The sequence below is a fragment of the Macaca fascicularis genome, chromosome 1 (genome assembly GCF_037993035.2).
Source record: "Macaca fascicularis isolate 582-1 chromosome 1, T2T-MFA8v1.1".
In the NCBI taxonomy this organism is placed as follows: Eukaryota; Metazoa; Chordata; class Mammalia; order Primates; family Cercopithecidae; genus Macaca; species Macaca fascicularis.
In genome coordinates this window covers 191,471,904-191,494,689 of record NC_088375.1, presented here as the reverse complement: position 1 = coordinate 191,494,689, position 22,786 = coordinate 191,471,904, and the positions used below count along the sequence as shown (strand labels likewise).

Here is a 22,786-nt window from a genome sequence, read left to right as displayed (position 1 = left end):
TATTATTCTACAGCATCAGAGATTCTAATTCAAATCCTTTGCTGTCCTGACCAGATCTTCCAACCTAAGTCCTGAGAAAGAGACAATCAAATCCCCAGCGGGAAGGGAATGAGGAGGAAGGAGATGAGCAACCCCCTCCGTCAGGACGAACACTGGTTACCTCTTATGAGGAGCTGTTGCCCTCAGGGTGCCCACAGGGATATCACTAACACTGCAGAGCACTTGCTCCGCTCGGTTCCACTTGACATAGACTCATTTCATCCTGCTAACAACCTTATGAGGTAAGCACTGTTTTAATCCCCATTTCACTGAGAAGTTGGGGCGCTGAGAGGCTAAGTAACTTGCCCAAGGCCTCCCAGCATATACATGGCCGAGCCAGGATTTAAATTCAGGTAACATGTGCCCTCAACTCACTTTGCCAGTCTGCTAGGAAATTGCTGGAGTTTCCTTTTTTTTTTTTTTTCTGAGACGGAGTCTCTCTCTGTCACCTAGGCTGGAGTGCAGTGGCGCCATCTCAGCTCACTGCAAGCTCCACCTCCCAGGTTCACATCATTCTCCTGCCTCAGCCTCCTGAGTAGCTGGGACTACAGGCACTCGCCACCACACCCAGCTGATGTTTTGTATTTTCAGTAGAGACGGGTTTCACCGTGTTAGCCAGGATGGTCTTAATCTCCTGACCTCGTGATCTGCCCGCCTCAGCCTCCCGAAGTGCTGGGATTACAGGCGTGAGCCACCGCGCCCGGCCAACTGCTAGAGTTTCTTAATCGTCATGTTGGTGGCTTTGTGGGACTCCATCTTTGGCCTCCACACAGTGCAAGGGATGTTGCCTTGCCTTTGAGGCAGCAGGATGAGACAGTGGGTGGCTGGGTTGGGATTCCCAAGGCAGAGTAGGTAGTGGCAGCTGCCAAGGAGTGGAGGACAAGGTGAAGGACCAGGGGCAGAGGTAGGTGGGGCCAGGACCCGAAGCCAGAAGAGGCCAAACCAAAGAGGGCCTGGCCGCATCCCAAGCTCCCAGCAGCTCCAACACTCCCAGCCCTTTGCGCCTGTGGGCCCAGGTCATGCTCCCTCCTTGCACTTGAGGCCAGGCACGCAAACCACAGTGGGAAGAAATTCCTCCAAGGAATCAAGGCCTTGAAGAATAGGGTCCAAGGTTGTTTTGACTACAGGGCCCTGCTCAGGCAGGCTGGCCACCCACAGCAGGTTCTGAGGGGAAGCCCCGGCTCGGGCACCCTGCAGGGCATAGGCTCAGCAAAATCAACTGCGGGTCTGGGATCAGGCCATTACCTTCTTCTCCTGGGTCCCTCAGAGGTTCTGACTGATGCCCGAAAGAGTACAGGAGAACAGGGCCAGCCGAGCACAGAACTACACACAGGGCAGCTCCTCCGTGGTGGCAGTCGAAGGAGCCCAGGGGCAGGGGGCAGGCCCAGCTGCCTGGGCAGCAGGATTTCCTTGAAGGCCAGGACATGCCCCTTAGGTCAGTCTCTGGGGTCTTCCTCCAGGGTCTCAGGCTGGGGCAGCCTCTGCTCTCCCCAGGCCTGTGAGGGGCAGACCATCTCTGGACTCAGGAACCATGGCCAGGTTGGGGGTCATGTGAGCTGGGCTTCCCTCCTCTCTGCTTCCTCCAACTCCCTTGCCAGGCCTTGGTCCGCTGACAATCTTGAGATGTGTTTCCCACTCCGCTCCTCCCTGGTGATCTCATCCACTCCCGCTCTCAGTGACCCTGGTGCTAAGTGTTCCCAAGCCTGTGTCTGCAGACTAGACTTCTCCCTGTGAACCCAGCGGCCCCGAGGCATCTCCCCTGAAATCCTGCATCCAACACTGAATCCCCATTGCCCCGACCTGCTCTTTGTCCATGCACCCAGCAACCAAGCCAGAAGCCAGGGCGGTTTTTTCTGATACCTACCTACTCCCCATATCCAAAGTCAACAGGTCCTATCAGCAATTCCTCCCTCCTGTCTCGGAGTCTGTTCCTATGTCACACCTTAGTCAGGTCTTATCACCTTCTCTCAGTGTCTCCCCCTAATCCATCTCTGCACAGCAGCCAGAATGACTTTTCTATCATGATTATGTCATGCCCTTGCACAAAAAAAGTCCACAGATGAGCCTCCATTGTTCTCGGGTTGAAGTGTGAGCTTGGCATCCAAGACCCTAACAGATCCAGTCCACTCTTGGGCTTCCTCACTACCATGGGCACCTCTCAGACACTACACTCAAGTCCTCCTCAATCTCCCGCAAGCACCTCACTACATTTGCCAATGCCTCACTTCCCTTCTGTACCAGCTCATTCCTCAAAGGCTGACACTGTACTTGGGGAACACATGGGGGCGGCTGCCTGGCTCATGAGAACTGCCTCTTGTCTGAGAATGATCTGGAACAAACAGATAGGTTCCCAAAACCATGTCCCTTGGACTCACAGCAGATTATGCTTTAAGCCCCTGTATACTTGACCAAAGCTAGGCCAAACTGATTCTCTTGTCTGAGCACTTGAAACTTGGAATTGAGAGTTTGGAAGTCCTGGTTATAGAGAGTCCCATCAGTGCCCCTAAATAACAGGATGCTAGATGTGAAATGCCTGACCTCTGGCTGCTGGGACTGCCTGCTTCCTGCTGTCCCTTTGATTCTATGCAACAGCCAGGATTCTCCCCCAAACTCCTTTCTATTGCTTGCAATTAAAAATAGCTTAGCTCAAGTCTTTTCCATCTTAAAACTAGCTCCCTTGTGCAAGAATCTGAGGATACAGAATAAGACACAGCCTGGGGCCTCAGGGAGCTCCCAGTTTAGCTATGGGGGCAGGCATAGTAAGGGGCAAGTACAAACTGTCATAGAGATTAAAATAAGCCTGTAAATCCCAGCACTTTGGGAGGCAGAGGCAGGAGGATTACTAAAGTCTAGGAGTTCAAGACAAGCCTGGGTGATACAGTGAGACGCCATCTCTACAGAAAATAGCCATGCACAGTGGCACATGCATGTATTCCCAGCTACTTGGGAGGCTGAGATGGGAGGATCACTTAAGCACAGGAGGTGGAGGCTACAGTGAGCTGTGATAGCCCCACCATACTGCAGCTCGGGTGATAGAGAAAGACCCTGTGGCAAAAAAAAAAAAAAAGATGGCCAGGTGTGGTGGCTCACACCTGTAATCCTACCACTTTGGGAGGCCGAGTCACCTTTTGGAGGGCAGATCACCTGAGGTCAGCAGTTTGAGACCAACCTGGCCAGTATGGAAAAACCCCATCTCTACTAAAAATACAAAAATTAGCTGGGTGTGGTGGTGGGTGCCTGTAATCCCAGCTACTTGGGAGGCTGAGGTGGGAGAATCGCTTGAACATGGGAGGTGGAGGTTGCAGTGAGCCAAGATTGCGCCACTGCACTCCAGCCTGGGCAACAAGACCAAGACTCCGTCTCAAAACAAACAAACAAAAAGATGAAAACAAAATGTGGACAGGACAATACTAGAGAAGGGCTCATGGAAGGTGTTGTGGAGGGGGGAACATCTGAGCAGTGTCTTCTAGCTCTGAGAGATAAAGCCCAGCTCCAGAAAAATAAAAATGAGTGACAATTTTTTATTTTTATTCAAAATGAAAATAGATTCATTAATTCCTGTGAAAAACATATTATAACCAGATTACCCACTTTATTTATAGGAAAACAATTCATTAAGAAGCTGGCTGGGCACAGTGGCTCACGCCTGTAATCCCAGCACTTTGGGAAGCCAAGGCGGGCAGATTACCTGACATCAAGAGTTTGAGACCATCCTGGCCAACATGGCGAAACCCCATCTCTACTAAAAATATAAAAATTAGTGGCCGGGTGCAGTGGCTTTTGCCTGTAATCCCAGCACTTTGGGAGGCCGAGGCAGGTGGATCATGAAATCAGGAGATCGAGACCATCCTGGCTAACACAGTGAAACCCTGACTCTACTAAAAATACAAAAAATTAGCCGGGCGTGGTAGCAGACACCTGCAATCCCAGCTACTTGGGAGGCTGAGGCAGGAGAATCACTTGAACCTGGGAGGCGGAGGTTGCAGTGAGCCAAGACGTGCCATTGCGCTCCAGCCTGGGCAACAGAGTGAGACTCCGTCTCAGGAGAAAAAAAAGAAAAATGAAAAAAGAAAAAATGAAGCTTGGCACTGGTTTTCACCTGCACAAATGTTACCATCTGGGCATATTTGAAATGCTGGCAGGTAGGCAGGCCATCACAGTCATAGAGGATTTAGGAGAAGAGTAGCATAGGCAGGGGGACCAATGTGAGCAAAGGTGCCTGGGGAAACTGCATGGCAAGTGGTGGGAGGGAGAATAACATTTAGTTCGAGAGTAAAGTAGGGGAAGGCAAGAAAAGAAACCAAGAGGCCCGGAGGCATGATCACAGAGGGCCTTATAGCCACACTCAAGCCTTTGTTTGGCTTTATCCTGAGAACAGCAGGGAACCATTGAGAGTTATTGAGCAAGGGAGGGTCATTGTCACTTTGCTGGCTAGTGTCAGGAAAGTGAGGTTTACTCCATCCCTGACCAACCTTTAAGCCCCAGCCACCTCTGTCCCTGAGGTTCGAGGAACCCCCGTGTCATAACCACTGTCCTTAAGCTGTCAGGCATGGAGAGAATGGGGAGAGTCCAAAGATGGGAGCTCAGAGGGAGAAGTTGTCCCTGCTACCCTCTGTCCCCAGCTCGCCAGTCCCAGGCTGAATGTAATTGTCCTCGATGAAGCCATCATCATCCTCATCTTCAGCCACCTGTGGGCGGCCCCCCCTTCCTGTCCCAGGCAGTGGGCGGTGCCGGTAGCTGGCATGGTATCGGCGGCAGAGGTGGCATTTGGCAGCCAGTGCGATGAGGAGCGAGAGGACCACAGCCCCCAGCACAAATCCTACCAGCACAGGCCACGCCCGAGCCCCAGTGCCTGGGCCAGGGGCCACAGCAGATGCTGTGGGGAGCTCCGAGGGCCCCACAAGTGCTGCAGAGAAAGGGATAGCATTATAGGTGGGCCCCAGAGGGGGCTCCCTGGAGAAACCAACAGGAGTGCGGGTAGGGTCCTTCCCCCAACCCCAGCCTCTAAGGGGAAGCCCCTCACCCCCATCATCCTCCCACTGTCACTCACTTTTGTTTGTCTCATTCATGGAGGGGCCTGATGACACCAGTGAGTCTCAGCCTCAACCAGAAAGAGCCCTGGCTCTGAGGACGCCCCCAGATGCCAGGCAGCCCCAGGGCACAAGTCCTAGAAAATAACATAGGTATGGGTGTCAGGGACGGTCACAGGGTGCACTTTCCAGGTCACACTCACAGCCATGGTAGTGCTGCACAAACTCTGGGGACTGGACAACTGACCACACCAGTTGTCCACAGAAGAGAAACAAGCTGAGCCTACAGAAACTGGCTATTTGTAAGGGACCATCACAGGGTTTTGCTCTGGAAGATGCTAAAAAAAAAATAACTAAATTGTAGAACTTACTGAGCATTCCTTGTAATTCAAGCACCAGGCATCATGCTCACAAAACCCAGTAAGGTAGGTATAAACATTATCCCCACTTTATAGATGAGGGCTCTGAGGCTGAAAAAGGTGAACTGACTCAACCAAAGTCCCCAGATTCGAACCCAGAGCCCAGTCTGTTGCACTGCTTGGTAAGCTAAGGATGGGAGACAGGGGCAGAGGTGGGTCCTGGCTCCCAAAGGTCAGAAAACAGCAATTGCTTGGCGCTACCCAGCCAAAGCGGAGACTACATATGGGGAGAGTGATGCAAGTCCCAGCTGAGGACAGGGGCCCTGGACACAGCCAGAGCAGCCCTGGCCCTTCTGCCTCTAAGTTGAAAGCAGCTGCTGCCCACCTCTACTCTCAGCCCTTCAAGCAAATCCCTGTCCATTCACCTCTACTTACAGGAGGCCCACACTCTGCCCCTAGAGGGAGGCTCAAGCCAGGGAGTATTCAAATGAGGATCACCTGAATCAGGAAATTACCACCCAGGGCTGGGGACACCTACAGGAGAAACACTTCAATTAGGGGAGTAGCTGGAGGAAGATCATCCAGGCTTGGAAACACCTGGAGTGTCTGGAGGAGGCACACCTGAATCGGGGGAGTATCTAGAGGAGGAGCATGAAAGTTAGAAGTACCTGGCAGACGAAGAGCTAGGGCAGGAGCGTATCTGCAGGTGGAGCACCTGAACCAAGGGAGTCCTTGGGGGCAGAGTAGCCTGGCTAGGAAAGTACTTAGGAGAGAAGCTGAGGGGAGTACCCCAGTATATTCTTTGATACAAGTGCCTTCAAAATTCCCCCCCACCTCCTCACGTCCAACCTGGCATCAAGCCCCATCATCTCTTCCACTAAACATCTCTGGAATGACAATACCCTTCTCTCCACCCCTCTGCCACAGCTGAGTCCAAGCCACCTTCCTCTTGTACTCTAGCCATAATCTCCTAACTGGTCTCCCCACCTCTGGTCTCTTCCCCGGAGTGATTGGCCTAGAACCCAACTCTGACCCCATCACTAGCCTGGTTAAAATTCCTTTAAACGCTCCCCATTCCCCACAGTGCCTTGCAATCCAGCACATGGCCCTCAAGCCAAACTCTTCTTCCTCTTCTCCACAGTTCCCTCCCCAGCACTCCAGACAGACACACACGCCACCCTCCCACTCACCCACCCTCCTGCTCCCTGGCCACACCCTCCTCAGTTTTTGGGGCCCCAGTCTGTCAAGGCCAAATCAGACCATACCTGCCTGTGAGGTTGTCCCTGGACCTACCCTGGGTGACCTGTCACCATCCTGCCCAGTCAACCATCAGTCAGAACCAGTCATTGCTAGGCGGGCAGCTCCCCGTGGTCAAGTGCTGGCTGATGGATCTGTACCCTCGTGCTGCAGGGAGCTGGGCACTCAGCCGCTCAGTGTGGTGCTTGTGACATTAACGAGGGGAGCAGGAGAGACGTCCTAGGAAGGAGAGGTCACCTGCTCATTCATTTCTCAGCCTGCTGTGGGCCTCAGCCTAGCACTAGGTCCGCAAAACATGAGAATGTGTAACACTGGAATGAACTGAATTCAATCTGACGTTTCTAAGGTTGTACTCCTATTCCTTTCCTCCCTGCCCTGTGAATTCTTCCCAAGAAGACACACACACACTAACCTTCCAAGGGCACATATACCTCCCCAACAAGCCTCTGAACTCACAGCCCACACTGACCTGCCCATCCCCCATACACACATACGCATAGTCGCCCCTCCCCCCAGGTCACACTTTCCTCCACCAACAAACACACCCTCTGACATGCACAGACACCTACCCCCACTCTGATGTGTAGCTTCTTTCCCGCTGCCAGGAGCCCCTGAGGATCTGTGCAGAGCCTGGGTACCCCCTCCCCGACCCCCCCGAGCCTTCTGTTCCCACCTCAAGAACTGTGCACGGTCCGCGGAGTAAGCTTCCGGCTGGGGCCGGCAGAACCTGGACAGGTGGGCGGGTCAAGGCCAAGCTTGACTCACCTGCGGAGGCAGTGGGCGGGGCCGAAGTTGCAGGTCGGGCAGAGGGGCGGGCTGCGGCAGCGCCTCCAGTGGGGAGGGATCATTCTACGTCTCCCCCAGGCTTTTGCCAAGAACTTTATGGGTGTAGACCTCACCCTCACCCCCCAATGCTGGGGGTTTGTACAGCTGGGATCCAGAGAAGGGTCCAGCGGCCCCTAGAGAGGCAGACACCTCAGCGGGCAGATGCTCAGGCTGATAAACAACTGAATGTCCGGTGACTGGTACAAAGTCCAGAGTTGAAGCAGGAGCTTTGCAGGCCTGTAAGGGTGGTGGGCTGGAACCAGAGCGGGTGGGGAGGGCATTCTTTCCAGGCAAAGCCAGAAGGACCAAGAACTGTCCCAAATTGCCTGCAAATGGGTGTGTAACTGGGTAGGGGGTGAGTGGTGGATCTGGATGGGGGCTCAACCTTCATCTGGATCTCAGGATTCTGTGACCCCACAAGCCAGCCTCTGAAGCTCTCCCGGGTGCTCTCTGATTCCCTTTAGCTTTACTCCTCGTCTCTGGGCCTGGTGCCCCCTGTTCTTCAAGTTCCAGTTCAGGAATCACCTTCCCTGAGCCCTCCCTCTACCCTGCAAGCCCCTACTCTTCCACGCCCAGAGCACCCACAGCATTCCTCATTATCCTGTGATTATTCGCTTTCCCAGGGCGGGGCCAGGCTTTGACAGCCTGTTGCTCCCAGCACAGTACTGAATCAGGCCAGGCTCCCCGTAACTACCTAAGGGAAGAAGGACAGCACGTGCCAAGGCCTGGAGGCCCCGAATTCACAAGGAGAGACAAGGCACAGTGGGAACAAGGGCTGCAGAGAGGCCAGGCATGGTGGCTCACGCCTGTAATCCCAGCACTTTGGGAGGCCGAAGCGGGTTGATTGCTTGAGCCCGTGAGTTGGAGATCAGCCTGGGCAACATAGGGAGACCCCATCTCTACTACAAACACAAAAATTAGTTGGGTGTGATAATGCTCACCTGTAGTCCTAGCTACTGGGGAAGCTGAGGCGGGAGGACTGCCAGAGCCCAGAAGTTTTAGACTACAGTGAGCCATGATTGCGCCATTACACTCCAGCCTGGGCTACAGAGCAAGACCCTGTCTCAAAAAAATAAAAGGGGGGGGTACAGAGAGGAGATGCAAACAAGGCATGGTAGAACTGTGGCTGGAAGGTGGAGGCCAGTTCACACTTGGCCTTGAAAATCTTAGATTGAAATCTGAACCTTCAGGGCATCCCTTCCCACCTATCCTGCCTCCTCTGCTGCAGCTATACCAAACTATTTTCTTTTTTCTATTTTCTTTTTTTTTTGAGTCTCTGTCACCCAGGTTAGAGTACAGTGGTGCTATCTCAGTTCACTGCAACCTGTGGCCCTGGGGTTCAAGCGATTCTCCTGCCTCAGCCTCCGGAGTGGCTAGATTACAGGCATGCACCACCACACCCAGCTAATTTTTGTATTCCTAGGAGAGACAGGTTTTTGCCATGTTGGCCAGGCTGGTCTCGAACTCCTGACCTCAAGTGATCTGCCCGCCTCAGCCTTCCAAGTGCTGGGATTACAGGCATGAGCCACTGCGCCTGACCACCAAACTCTCTTCTATTCCCTGAACCCACCATGCCCTCTCATCTCCCTGGCTCTGCTCCCTTCTCCTGGGACTCCTGCCTTCCCCACTCTCCACTGCACCCCTGCAGATGGTGGCCCTTCTCCCCTATATCCTGAACCATGTCGGGTGTGATTTTCTCTTTAGTTTCCCCCAACCTGTAAACCCTGGGAGTGGGCTCTGCATTGGTCTTGTTTCCATCATATCCCCCATATCTAAAATGGCAACAGTATACTCTTCTGAAACAAATTTGAGGAAAGAGAGGATTATCCTGGATGGGGCAATGAGGCACCAAGGAGGGCTTAGGGTTTTACTTTGTTTTTGAAGCAAGGAAATCATGAGATTCAACTGATATTCATTGAGCACCTACCACGTCCTAGACACTGTGCCAGGTTTTGTTAAATTGAGGTGTTCATATACCATAACCTAATTCATATAACATAAAATTCCCCATGTTAGCCATTTCCTGGTACACGGTTCAGTAGTGTGTAGTACATTCATAATGTCATGCAACCATCACTCTAGTTCTAAAACATTTTCATCACCCCAAAGGGATACCCCTGACCAATTAAGCAGTATTTCCCACGTCCCTTTCCCCCCAGTCTTTCACGACCATTAATTTGCTTTCAGTCTCTATGGATTTGCCTGTTCTGGATATTTCTTATAAATGGAATCACATTTATGCCAGCTTTTTAATGAACTGTTTCACTTAATCCTTGTAACCATGCTATGAGGTAGATGTTAACTGTCCCCTTAATGGAAAAGGAAAATGAGGCTGTGAGAAGGTAATTGGCATGAAGTCCTGCAGAGGAAAACAAGCAGAGGGTCTGCACATCCATCATTCAGTAATTTATTCAATGAATATTTTTTGAATGGCCACCAGAGTCACAGCCAGCCCATATGTCACACATTGCTGAAAAGCAGATGGCTAGCTGCTGGACGGCCCCACATCGTGGAGAACAGAGGGCAAACTGGGTATCAGCACCCACGGCTCCTCAGCCAAGAGCTCTGATGTAGTGAACAACCTTTACAACCTTCTGTGGCAGCCCCGGCAACCATGTGGTAGGCTCTGTGCTAGCTTGTGGGACAATTTCTGCCGCCATAAAGCTTCCATTCTGGTGGATAAGACGAACAATACACAAAGAAATAAATAAGATTATTTCAGATAACAGTAAGTGTTGGGAAGAAAACAGCTTGGTGATAGCTCCATGTGAACATGAGGCAGCTGCTACTTTAGATAGTCGGAAGAGGGGACTCACTGAAGAGGGCACATTGGAGCTGAGATCTGCCTAAGAGTGAGACAGCGATTGTGCCAATATCTGGGGGCAGAGCATTCCAGCTAAAGGGAACCGCCAGCACAAATGCTGAGATGCAGGAGCACGGCTGGCTTGTTCAACTACAGCAAGGCAGCCGCTGGATGGAGTGCAGAAAGATGGGGGCAGATCTGAGGGGCTACACCAGGTGATGTCAGGAGCTATTCCTGAGGGGCCTCATCGGGTCTCTCCGGGAGACAGGAAGTCACTGGGCATGTGAGCAGAGGACTGCTCTTTGCATTGTAAAGGAACCGGTCTGTCTTCTGCATGAAGTATGGACCAGGGGAGGCCAGGGTAGAAGCAGGAGGCCAGTTAGAAGGCTGCTGCAATCATCGAGGGGAAAGGACATGTGGCAGCCGGGAAGTCTGGTGAAGGTGGGGACAAGTGCTCAGACTCCAGATATATCTGAAGGTAAAGTTGACATGATTGGCTGATTAAATGTGGGGCTTGAGAAAAAGAAAGGATTCAAGAATAACTCCAAAGTTTTGGCCTGAGCAACTGGAAGACTGGAGCTGTCGTTTAATGAAGTGGGAGGAGTCTGGGAGGGAAACTAGGACCTCAGTTTTGGACACATTGGATGCCTGTGAGCCATCCGGTAGCATCCTGAGTAGAGCGTAGCGTCAAGTGGCCTGGATGCAACGGGCGGTGGGGACTAGAAATATACACTTAGGAACCAACAAAACATAGATGATTGTCAAAGCCAGGCATCTGGATGAGATCCTCAAGGATAAGTGTAGAGAGAGAGGAGCCCTGGAATGTGCCAGGAGTAGAGGTGAGGGTGGGGAGGAAAAGCAGGAAAGGAGACCAGGGAGGGGCCCACAAAGTAGGAGGCAAATGTGGGAGAGTCCTGGCCAGGGAAGAAAGCGTTTCAAGGGCAAGGGCTCAGCTAGCTTGGTTAGTCAAATGTTGCAGGAAGGTTTTTGAAGATAAGGAGTGAGAATTGACCTTTGAAATTGGCAAAGTGGAGATCACCAGTGACCTTGACAAGAGCAGGGGTTTTTCGTTTTTTGGTTTGGTTTGGTTTGGTCTTTTTTTTTTTTTTTTTTTTTTTTGGAGATGAAGTCTTGCTCTGTAGCCCAGGCTGGAGTGCAGTGGCATGATCTCAGTTCTCTGCAACCTCTGCCTCCCAGGTTCAAGCGATTCTCCTGCCTCAGCCTCCCAAGTAGCTGGGAATACAGGCGCACGCCGCCACACCTGGCTAATTTCTGTAGTAGAGATGGGGTTTCACCATGTTGGCCAGGCTGGTCTTGAACCCCTGACCTCAAGCAATCCGCCTGCCTCGGCCTCCCAAAGTGCTGGTATTATAGGCGCGAGCCACTGTGCCCAGCAATGAGAGCAGTTTTAAGAGACAAGAGAGTGTTCTGGGGACAACCGCCTGATTGGAGTGAAGCATAAGTATGGGACCAGAGGAAGTGGAGGCCACGCCTCCAAGGAACTTTGCTATAAAAGGAGCAGAGACATGGGACTGACCCTGGAGATGGGTGTGGGACTAAGGGAGGATTTTGCTTTAAGGGGAGGAGCTGTTAAACCATGTGTGTAATGCTGGCTAGAATAAGCCAGGAGAGACCGGAAACTGATGATGCAGAAGGAAGAGAAGGGACAAGGCAAGTGTGGAGTCCCTGAGGAATCGAGAGGGTGGGGTCAAGGGCACGGGGAGGGTTGGCAGCAGAGTCCCTCTGAGTCACAGGAGGAAGGTGGCTTAGACAGGTGACATGCACTGGGTCTGCAATGGGAACCTTAGGAAGCTTTCCCCTGATGGCTTCCATTTTTCCAGAGAAATAAGAAGCAGTGTCCTCAGCTGAGTGAAGAGCAGGAAGAGGGTGCTGAGGCTGAAGAGAAGAAAACGTGTGAATTCACCACCCCAGAGCATGGCAGAGATAATGGGCCCAGCCGTGTAATGGGTTTACCAGACAGCCTCAGGCCCCCTGTAAGGTAGATGGGCATGGTCAGTTAGGGTGTCTGAGTTTTTCCTTTTCTAGTCCCTCCAAGTGCAGGTGGGGAGAAGATGGAGAGAGGGGTTTTGCCAAGATTAGGGATTTGCTGGGCAAATATGAAAAAGCAAGAAGGGGGCGGGCAAGGGAGCTGAGCTGCGGGCAAGGGAGTGGTTGTAATGATGGCCCACAGTGTCTGGTCAGGGTAAAGGAGGAAGTGGGGACAGAGGAGTGCAGAGAACCCAAAAAGGTGGTAGGATCAATGGATTTCAGGATGGATTGCTGGTGTACTAGAGACAGTGAGTAGAAAAAATAGATAAACAGGAGGTGGTGGGCAGATGGTGGCAGAAGGAAATTGAAGTTACACTAGGGGATACAGTTTGTTTTTTTGTTTTTTTTCTTTTTTTTTAGACAGAGTCTCACTCTGTCACGAGGCTGGAGTGCAGTGGCGCGATCTCCGCTCACTGCAATCTCCGACTCCCTGGTTCAAGCAATTCTCCTGCCTCAAGCTCCCGAGTAGCTGGAATTACAGGCACGCACCACCACGCCCAGCTAATTTCTGTATTTTTAATAGAGTTGGGGTTTCACCATGTTGGCCAGGATAGTCTCGATCTCATGACCTCATGATCCTCCCGCCTCGGCCTCCAAAGTGCTGGGATTATAGGTGTGAGCCAGTGTGCCTGGCCTGCAGGGTTTTTATTTTGTTTTGTTTTGTTTTTTTAAGAGACAGGGTCTCAGCCAGGCGCAGATATGCTCACAGGCCAGATGCTAATAAGATGTTCCATAAAAACTTACTGGATGAATGAATGGTTAGAATTCCAGGCAGCTCACTTGCTCACTCCAGATTAAGAACTGGTGTTATGGGCTGGGCGCGGTGACACATGCCTGTAATCCCAGCACTTTGAGAAGTTGAGGCAGGCTGATCGCTTGAGCTCAGGAGCTGGAGATCAGCCTGGACAACATGGTGAAACCCCGTATCTACAAAAATAAAAAATTTTAAAAAAAATTAGCCAGACATGGTGGTATGCACCTGTAGTCCTAGCTACTAAGGGGGCTGAGGTAGGAGGATCGCTTGAGCCCTGGATGTCAAGGCTGCAGTGAGCTGTGACTGCACCACACTGTACTCCAGCCTAGAAATAAGACTGTATCTCAAAAAAAAAAAAAAAGGAACTGGTGTTAACACTTTCCACTCTATTCTGTTGTAAGCAGATGCCCCTTTTGAATCGGTAGAGGACACTTTCCTTCTCTTTATAACCCTTTGGAGGAAGGCTGCCCATTTCCCAGGCTTCTGGCTTCTTCCAGCCCCAGCCTCCCAGAGAGGAATCAGCCCCTTCTTGGGACTTAGGACTGTCCTTAGGGACACCACACTCTTCCTCCTTCATTCAAGCTCCACCTTCCCAGAAGGCTGCCTTTCCCTATTCCTAGTCTGCCCTCCCTGACCTCCTAGACATGCCCTGGCATTGGAAGCATCCCTGCAGTCCCACTGAGGGCTGTGCTTGAAGGTTGGTGAAAACGAGCCCTCTGACCCAGTGACCCCTAAGAAGTCACAGTTCCCTGAGTCAGCTCAAAGGATCTATCCTCAGTGGAGCATCCCAGGAGACTGAGACTAGGGAATGTTTCGAGACACAACTTCTAGGGTTTCCTCACTTCTTCAGGAGGAGACCAGCCTATCCAGGCCCATGTATGCCATGAAATCCTGAGGGGGAGAGCTCACCAAGCCTCATGGATCACCAACCACACCACCCTGAAACTCCAGTGTGACTACCTCATGGAGTTGCCACATCAGATCTGACCTCGGGTTCATGGGACAATTTCTCCCAAAGCCACCAGCTCCACCTCACCACATCTGACCTAGGAAGATCATTAGATATCACATATGCACAGTGTAACAATGGCAGTCTATGAATCCCCTTGGTTATTATCTCTGGGGTAGCCAGGTCTCACAAGAACAGAGCTCAGCAGGCCTGCCAGGGACTCCCACACCCTCTCCTGAGGATGTCGTGTCCATGCAGCTGGCCAGAGGCCATAGACTCACTGGACAGAGCTGCCCCTCCCAGCCATGCCTCCCTGGGCCCCTGCAATACCAACAGTCATCTCTGAACAGTCATCTCTGCCACATTCTTGCTTTCTCATGGGGGCCCTGTTAGAAAGGGGAAAGGAGGAAAGCTGGTGCCCACCTGAGACCCCAGCTCTGAGACTCCAGGGCTGTTGGAGCAGTTCCCATAGAGAAATCCTCTGGGGGCAGGCACCACTTAAGCCTGTAGGAGAGGTCTCTCCCCAAGAGAGCAGGAAGCCCACACCTGTGTGCTGGTGCAGTAGTTCACTCCGACTCCCCAGTGGGAACAAGTGTCCCTTCCTTAGGGTGCCGGCAAGGGTGGAGCCGGCAAAGCACCAATATGCCTTCAGGGAGAAAGGGCTAGGGAAAGAGGAGTTGGGACACTGCCTTCAAGCCTTTCCTTGTCATCCCTGCGTCACCACGAAATAAATCATGCATCATGAGCACTAATGGACTTGTGTTGTCACTACCTCTTATCCTCAAAGTAAGACGGAAGCCAGGGGTGGTAGCACACACCTATAGTCCCAGCTACTCAGGAAGCTGAGGTGGGAGGATTGCTTGAGCCCAGGAGTTTGAGGCTGCAGCAAGCTATGATTGCACCACTGCACTCCAGCCTGGGCAATAGAGCGAGACTCTGTCTCTAAAGTAGTAATAATAATAATAATAATAATAATAATAAACAAAGTAAGACTGAATAACCAGAAAGCAACCCCCATGTGCAGCTCCTGCAAAGAATGCACGGCTGTGGCTGGGCCAGCTTTCCCTCATAGAATGTGTTTTGTATGCTAAGTAGGCTGCTGTTGTTTGAGGCAGAAAGACAATGAGTCACTTGTGTCTCGTGCTATTGGGTGAGCTATTCTTCTAGGATCTCCGAGTGACCTGGGGTGAAGCAAGGACCTGGTGGAACTTAAAGGCAAGACATCCTTAAAATTCATGCCTGCCCATCTTTCCTGGTCGGCCCTTGTCTTTTAAAGGGCACCACTCCATCATCACACAGCACAGAGTTGACCTCATTGTTTTCCAGAATAAAATCTCAGATGCATGCTGGACACAAAAGCACTGGTTTTCTTAAATCATGTTTAAGAGTTTGAGGGATGACATGCAGATGATAGCAGCCTCCCTGGGTGTGCTGGCAGAGACTGTTAGCCTTCTTCCTGTCTAGGTAGTATAGTCTAACAGGCCTTGGGTATAGTTAAGCTCTCTGGCTGTGGATCAAACTGTCTGGGGTCAGAATTGAACACCACCACTTAACTAACCTGAGGATGCATAGGTTTCCTCATCTGCAAAATGGGGATAATAATAATGACACCCGGCCCGACGCGGTGGCTCACGCCTCTAATCCCAGCACTTAGGGAGGCCAAGGAGGGCAGATCACCTGAGGTCGGGAGTTCAAGACAAGCCTGAGCCCAACCAACACGGAGAAACCCAGCATCTACTAAAAAAAATACAAAATTAGCCTGTAATCCCAGCTACTCAGGAGGCTGACACAGGAGAATGGCTTGGACCCGGGAGGTGGTGGTTGCAGTGAGCCGAGATTGTGCCATTGCACTCCAGCCTGGGTGACAGAACAAGACTCCATCTCAAAATAATAATAGTGACACCCATCTCAAAAGGTTAAGAGTCCATGGGGTGTAGCCAACACCTTTTGCCAGCACCTGTAAATGTGTAGCAACTGTTAGTCATTATAATTGAGGTTTGTTGGTGTTCTAGCATAAGATTCTGCATTGCTGTGTAAATTCCATTCTGACCAAAGTGGGTAAAAGTCTGTTATGCTTTACTAAATACGCTCTGAGCTTCTAACTGCCTGAACCCTATGTGGGGGTTGATTTCAGTTTCTGACCTCACAGGACTCCTCTGGGCCAAATGGCCTTTGTCAAGCAGTTTCTATAAAAGGGACTTCTTTCAAAGCCTTGTTGAATTAACTGGGGCTTCCTTTAAATAAAGGCTTGTTTTTAGAAGCTTTCTTTTTCCAACAAGGAAAAGAACACAATGGATTCCAAGTAATCTCCAGTCCTCATCACAGCTTGTCACAAACACCTGGCATGTCTTTTCTGACCAGCGTGAAAATACACACGCATGTGCGCGTGCGCGCGCGCGCGCACACACACACACACACACACACACGCTTCAGGGACACAGACTCAGCCTGATGCTCCAAAAGCATTTACTGCAAACTTCCTCTCACTACAGAGTTATTTCCTGGAAGAACAACAAAAATTGTTTTGGAATTGACAGTATGGCTTTGGTTGCTGCTGAAGTTAAGTGAAAGTACCATTGTTACTATTAACCTAAACAAAATCTTAAAAGAATTACTTTCTTTTCCTTTTCTTTTCTTTTCTTTTTTTTTTTCTGTTTTTTGGACAACAACAACAAAAAAGAAATTTTCCTTTCTTTGCTGATCAATATGAAGAATGATTTATCAGTAAAGTCAATTTCAGGCAAAGGTAGAACTTAGGAATCGGGTTAAAGTGTTGCTTATTTCAACCAAAAGAAAACGTTCTAGTTTGTTTGGGCAGCATGTACGTGGTTCTTGGAAAAGCAATTGTGACAAACAGTACAGAGAGTTAAGGCACTTATGGCATATACAAAGATGCCAGCATTTGGAGCTGCACATAACAAAGAAATATCTTAAATGCTTTTCAAAATATTCTAGGAGCCAAGACACAAGGGCATGCTTTAGGAGAACATAGGAATGTAATTTGGGAGGAAAATTGGAACTACTCCTTCCCTTTAAAATCACTGAGCAAAACAAAGCAGCATTCTACTTCACATACTGACTTTACATAGCTTATATGTAATAGTTTGACTTTAAGAAGTAAAGATGGGACTCTTTTTGGTTTTTGTTTTTTTTTGAGACGGAGTCTCGCTCTGTCGCCCGGGCTGGAGTGCAGTGGCGCGATCTCAGCTCACTGCAAGCTCCGCCTCCGGGGTTTACGCCATTCTCCTGCCTCAGCCTCCCAAGTAACTGGGATTACAGGCGCCTGCCATCTCGCCCGGCTAGTTTTTTGTATTTTTTAGTAGAGACGGGGTTTCACCGTGTTAGCCAGGATGGTCTCGATCTCCTGACCTCGTGATCCACCCGTCTCGGCCTCCCAAAGTGCTGGGATTACAGGCTTGAGCCACCGCGCCCGGCCAAAGATGGGACTCTTACTGTTTATGTTTTATTTATTGCTTTTTATGTTTTGAGATAAAGTCCCACTCTGTCACCCAGGCTGGAGTGCAGTGGCATGATCTCAGCTCACTGCAACCTCTGCCTCCTGGGTTCAAGCAATTCTTGTGCCTCAGCCTCCCAAGTAGCTGGGACTACAGGTGTGTGCCACCACATCCGGCTAATCTTTTTGTATTTTTAGTAGACATGGGGTTTCACTATGTTGGCCAGGGTGGTCTTGAACTCCTGGCCTCAGGCAATCTGCCTGCCTCGACCTCCCAAAGTGCTGGGATTACAGGCATGAGTCACTGTGCCGGGTCTCTCACTGTTTATTTTGAAAACTAACTGCATGGTCACCCATGTAACCCACCCCAGTCTGGCAAGTTCAATTGGAAGAGGTCTCTGTTACTTAGAATAGTACCAACTTGACTGTTTAATCCAGATAGCCCTGACTTCATTTTTGGGGAGCAACTTGGAGAGGTTCATTCTTTCCCCCCGACTCATCCTCTGTTGATCCAGTCACAAATTTCACCAGCTTTTTTGTGCATAATTTGCACAACAATTTCACCCAAATGGATCTCAACTGAGCCATCATTTCTGCAAGAAGACTATGGAGTTTGTCTACAGAGAAAATTAAATCAAATTCATAGACATTTTTAAGAGTCTGTCAGCCGGGCGCGGTGGCTCACGCCTGTAATCCCAGCACTTTGGGAGGCCGAGACGGGCGGATCACGAGGTCGGGAGATCGAGACCATCCTGGCTAACACGGTGAAACCCCGTCTCTACTAAAAAATACAAAAAACTAGCCGGGCGAGGTGGCGGGCGCCTGTAGTCCTAGCTACTCGGGAGGCTGAGGCAGGAGAATGGCGTAAACCCGGGAGGCGGAGCTTGCAGTGAGCTGAGATCCAGCCACTGCACTCCAGCCTGGGCGACAGAGCCAGACTCCATCTCAAAAAAAAAAAAAAAAGAGTCTGTCAAATGTTTCCACATGTATTTACATGTGGTCTAAAACCCTAAGGACATTGTAAGAAGCCACACAAAAGACCCAAATGAATGTTCTAAGGGGCATAAATCAGTTGTCTGAGCCACCTGTTAAGGGAAATGAGTGGAACTTGGAGAGTCAGGCTTTCCTGTCCCTCTTGATCATGACAGTCACTTGGAGAACAGTGAGTCCAACTCGCTGGAGTGGCCACAGGGGATGGACCTTTACTTTCCTAACATAAAAGAAAAAATAAATCTTTGGTTTCCAAATGAGCACTGCCACCAAAGTGGAACTTAATACCACAACAGATATTCGCCCTGTGCAAACACAAGTTGAGCACCCCTAATCCGAAAATGTGAAATCCGAAATGCTCCCAAATTTGAAACCTTTTGAGCACTTTGTGATGCCACAAGTGGAAAATCCACATCTGACCTCATGTGATGGGTCATATATATCATATGAAATATTGTTTAAAATTACCTCCAGGCGGCCGGGCACGGTGGCTCAAGCCTGTAATCCCAGCACTTTGGGAGGCCGAGACGGGCGGATCACGAGGTCGGGAGATCGAGACCATCCTGGCTAACACGGTGAAACCCCGTCTCTACTAAAAATACAAAAAAACTAGCCGGGCGAGGTGGCGGGCGCCTGTAGTCCCAGCTACTCGGGAGGCTGAGGCAGGAGAATGGCATAAACCTGGGAGACGGAGCTTGCAGTGAGCTGAGATCCGGCCACTGTACTCCAGCCTGGGTGACAGAGCGAGACTCCGTCTCAAAAAAAAAAAAAAAAAAAAATTACCTCCAGGCTATGTGTATAAGGTATGCATGAAACATAAATGGATTTCATATTTAGACTTGGGTCTTATCCCTAAAATATTTCATTATGTATATGCAAATATCCCAAAATTCAGAAAAGTCTGAAATCTGAACACTCCTTGTCCCTAGCATTTTGGATAAGGGATACTCAACGTGTACAAGCAGTATGAATATATATTCCTATTTTTTCTTTTTTAGGCAAACGCTAACATACAACATACACTTTTGTACCTTCTTTTTATCACTTACTAATTAGTATGTCTTGGAGAGCTTTTAAAAACCAGTATATAGACTTGGAGAGTTTCCTCAACAAATTTCACAGCTGTTATATTTTACTGTATAGCTACATCAAAATTTATTTAACCATTTCTCCATTGATTGACACATGAATTGTTCCTAATCTCCTGCCATTACATATAATGCTACAATGAATAGCCATGACATTTGTTGTGCTATGGGAGTATATCTGCAGGATAAAGTCCCAAGAATGCAATTGTGAGTCAAGGATACATGTGCTCATGAATTTTTTTTTTTTTTTTTTTTTTTTTTGTAGTCCTGGCTGGAGGGCAGTGGCGCGATCTCAGCTCACTGTAAGCTCCGCCTCCCGGGTTCACGCCATTCTCCTGCCTCAGCCTCATAAGTAGCTGGGACTACAGGCGCACGCCACCATGCCCGGCTAATTCTTTGTGTTTTTAGTAGAGACAGGGTTTCACCGTGTTAGCCAGGATGGTCTCGATTTCCTGACCTCGTGATCCGCCTGCCTTGGCCTCCCAAAGTGCTGGGATTACAGGCGTGAGCCACCGCCCCTGGCCTTGTTCATGAATTTGACAGATATTCCCAAGTTGCCCTCCATGAGAGTTACATCAACATGCCTATATAGCACATGCCTATTTCCCCACGACCTTGTCAAGAATGTGTGTTATAAAACTCCCAGACTTCTGCCAAACTGATAGGTTAGAACGGTAGTGAGGAAGAGTTTTGTTTTTATTTTTATTTTTGAGATGGAGTCTAGCTCTGTTACCCAGGCTGGAGTGCAGTGGCGCGATCTCAGTTCCACTGCAACCTCCACCTCCCGGGTCCAGGCGATTCTCCTACCTCAGCTTCCTGAGTAGCTGGGATTACAGGTATGTTCCACCACGCCCGGCTAATTTTTGTACTTTTGGTAGAGACGGGGTTTCACCATGTTGGCCAGGCTGGTCTCGAACTCCTGGCCTCAAGTGATCTGCCTGCCTTGGCCTCCCAAAGTGCTGGGATTACAGGTGTTAGCCACTGCGCCCGGCTGTTAAAAAATAAATTACCTTGAGTTGGCCGGGGGCCTTGAGTTTAACTCTATCATTATCAGTTGAGTTTGTTTTGGGTTTGGAGGTTAACCCTCCAATGTGTAGAACTTCATATTTGCATTATTTTTAGCCTATAATTTTCCAGTGACTGAGACTTCAAGATGTGCATTATGGCTTAAGTCTTCTTATACATCTGCAACAGCAGATGTATACACAACCCACTCAAAATTTGTCTGTGCAGTAATATTTCATTTGGGACATATTGTTTGTAAATTGATGCTATTTAAATTACTTGCAGCATAATCTCAACACATGTAAAAATACTTTTACACTTGTAGGGTATTGTTTTATAATACAAATTCTTGTGTACAAACTCCATTAACATTTTATTTATGTACAGATCATTATTACCAGTTTTTGTTTCCCAGTTGAGAGTGGGGAGGGCAGATGGGCTCGGAGTCTTTACATGTGCCAGGATCGTGCAGTCTCAAACTTTTCCATTCGAAGCAAATACCTGTGCCAATATCTGTGTCACTTCCAAGAAGAATGAATGCTGCCTAAGTGCTCTCCATACGTTTGCAAAATGACATCAGGCCCCCCAGGTCTTCCAAGAACCAGAGGAAAAGTTCCTTTTGTTTCACAAAAGTGAATCCTGTCACACAAACAGTCCCAGCACTTTCCAGCTCCTTTTTCTTTCCAGATTCAAAGGTCTGGCACCAGGATGAGCTGAAGTCTAAGGCATCCACCACTCTCCCCCTGCTCCTACTCGCATCCCACCCAAAGCCTTGTCCAGAGAACGCTCTTCCCAGCCTGAGGCCCAGGAATGGGAGTCTCCGTGGGCCACACATTGGTGGGGAGGTCTTTCCTGATCCTTTTCTATGCTACTCCAGGAGTCAAAACCTCTCCTGAGACTTTTCAGGGAGCTTCAGAAGAACCCTGGGCCTAAACCAGCTCAACAAAGCTGCAGGGACCCAGCCTCCTGAGGAAAGTGAATGTGAGTCTGGTGCACCCAGAGGAGAATGAAGCCTTCACCGAAAAGATTCTGGGAAGATGTTCCAGGCCCAGGGGGAGGGTTTGTACTTCCAGACCTAAGTCACCTAAGCTGACACCAGGTCTCATCCATCCCAGTCATTCCATTCCGGGTCAGAGGGGTCATCGATTCAACCAGCGAGGCTGCCCATCCGACGGTTGCTCCCTCTGCTCCCTGGAAGGGCCTCTTCGTGGGCATGCTGTACCTACAGGTCTTGTTCTGTTCTGGGAACTGCCAGTGGTGGCAAGAGGTGGAGCAACGGGTGCCAGGGCAGGGAGAGGTGAGTCTGGGAGGGAAGCAGAGGCAAGATCCACAGGCCTTTAGAGACTTTGCCAAGGCAGGGGGACTGCCCCCAGGTTGTTGTCAGCCGTCAAGAGTGAGTGCACCTCCCGGGGCAGACTTCTGCTGCCCCAGTGCCCAGGGATAGACATGGGTTTGCTGCAAAATGAATGACACCTGGCAGACAATAAGCTGAAGCTTTCATTAGCAGCTTAAGCTGAGGACTATCTAGGCAACTGACACTCCCTGTGTGTTCCCCTGGGTCTGCTTAATGTGTGCCCTTGTGGAGCGACTGGCACCAAGAAAGCAAGGACTAAGTCAGAAGTTCAAGTCCCAGCCCTGCCACAGCCTCAGGGTGCCCTCGAGCACAGCGAGCCTCAGTTTTCCCATTTGTAAAATGGGAGAGGTACACAAGGTAGACTCCAAGGCTCTGTGTTGCCTGAGCCCTGTGTTCTTTTGAGTGTACGTGTTCTCAGGCCCACAAAGGTCCTTTGTGTTTCCTGTATGAACTGCTCTCTAGGAAACCCAGGTAACCACCTGTGTCCCGGGGCACATACATGAGGACTCATGTGGGCCGTATTGTGTGTTTGCGCTGGGGGGAGGGGAGACCCCAGAACACTGTCCCCTACCCCACCCCCTTCCTCAATAGGCGGAAGCCACTGGCTTCCTCCCTTTCCTGCCTCCTGCCTCCTTTGTGCCAGCAAGACAGGATTGGAGGGAGGCAGGGGTTGGGAAAAATCAGTCCAACTGTCCCCAGGTCTGCCCTTACCATAACCTTCCCCCCACCTCAAGTGACTCCTTCCAGGCCACACCCATCCCCAGCCTTGTGGGGGCCAGACTGGGGGCCTAGAGGCTCAAAGGCAGAATAAGTCCTCCACCCCCTCCCCT

General features: G+C 50.2%; 1 protein-coding gene across 5 annotated transcripts; it reads right to left on the bottom strand.

Annotated features, from left to right (window-relative positions):
- Nucleotides 1-4,391: 4,391 nt before the first annotated feature.
- On the bottom strand, nt 4,392-7,694 carry C1H1orf210 (chromosome 1 C1orf210 homolog). 5 transcript variants are annotated; one of them, XM_045372907.3, is made up of 4 exons: nt 7,255-7,381; nt 6,694-6,904; nt 5,090-5,206; nt 4,392-4,945 (listed from the first exon to the last, which is right to left on the bottom strand). In XM_045372907.3, exons 3-4 carry the CDS (start codon nt 5,106-5,108, stop codon nt 4,623-4,625), a joined length of 342 nt encoding a protein of 113 aa, XP_045228842.1. In that variant the 5' UTR covers nt 5,109-5,206; nt 6,694-6,904; nt 7,255-7,381; the 3' UTR covers nt 4,392-4,622. The 5 variants fall into 5 exon arrangements, with proteins under 5 accessions (XP_045228842.1, XP_005543741.1, XP_005543745.1 ...); XM_005543684.5 differs by having other exon boundaries at nt 6,722-6,904; XM_005543688.5 differs by lacking the exons at nt 6,694-6,904; nt 7,255-7,381 and adding an exon at nt 7,451-7,694.
- Between the last annotated feature and the right edge of the window lie 15,092 nt (nt 7,695-22,786).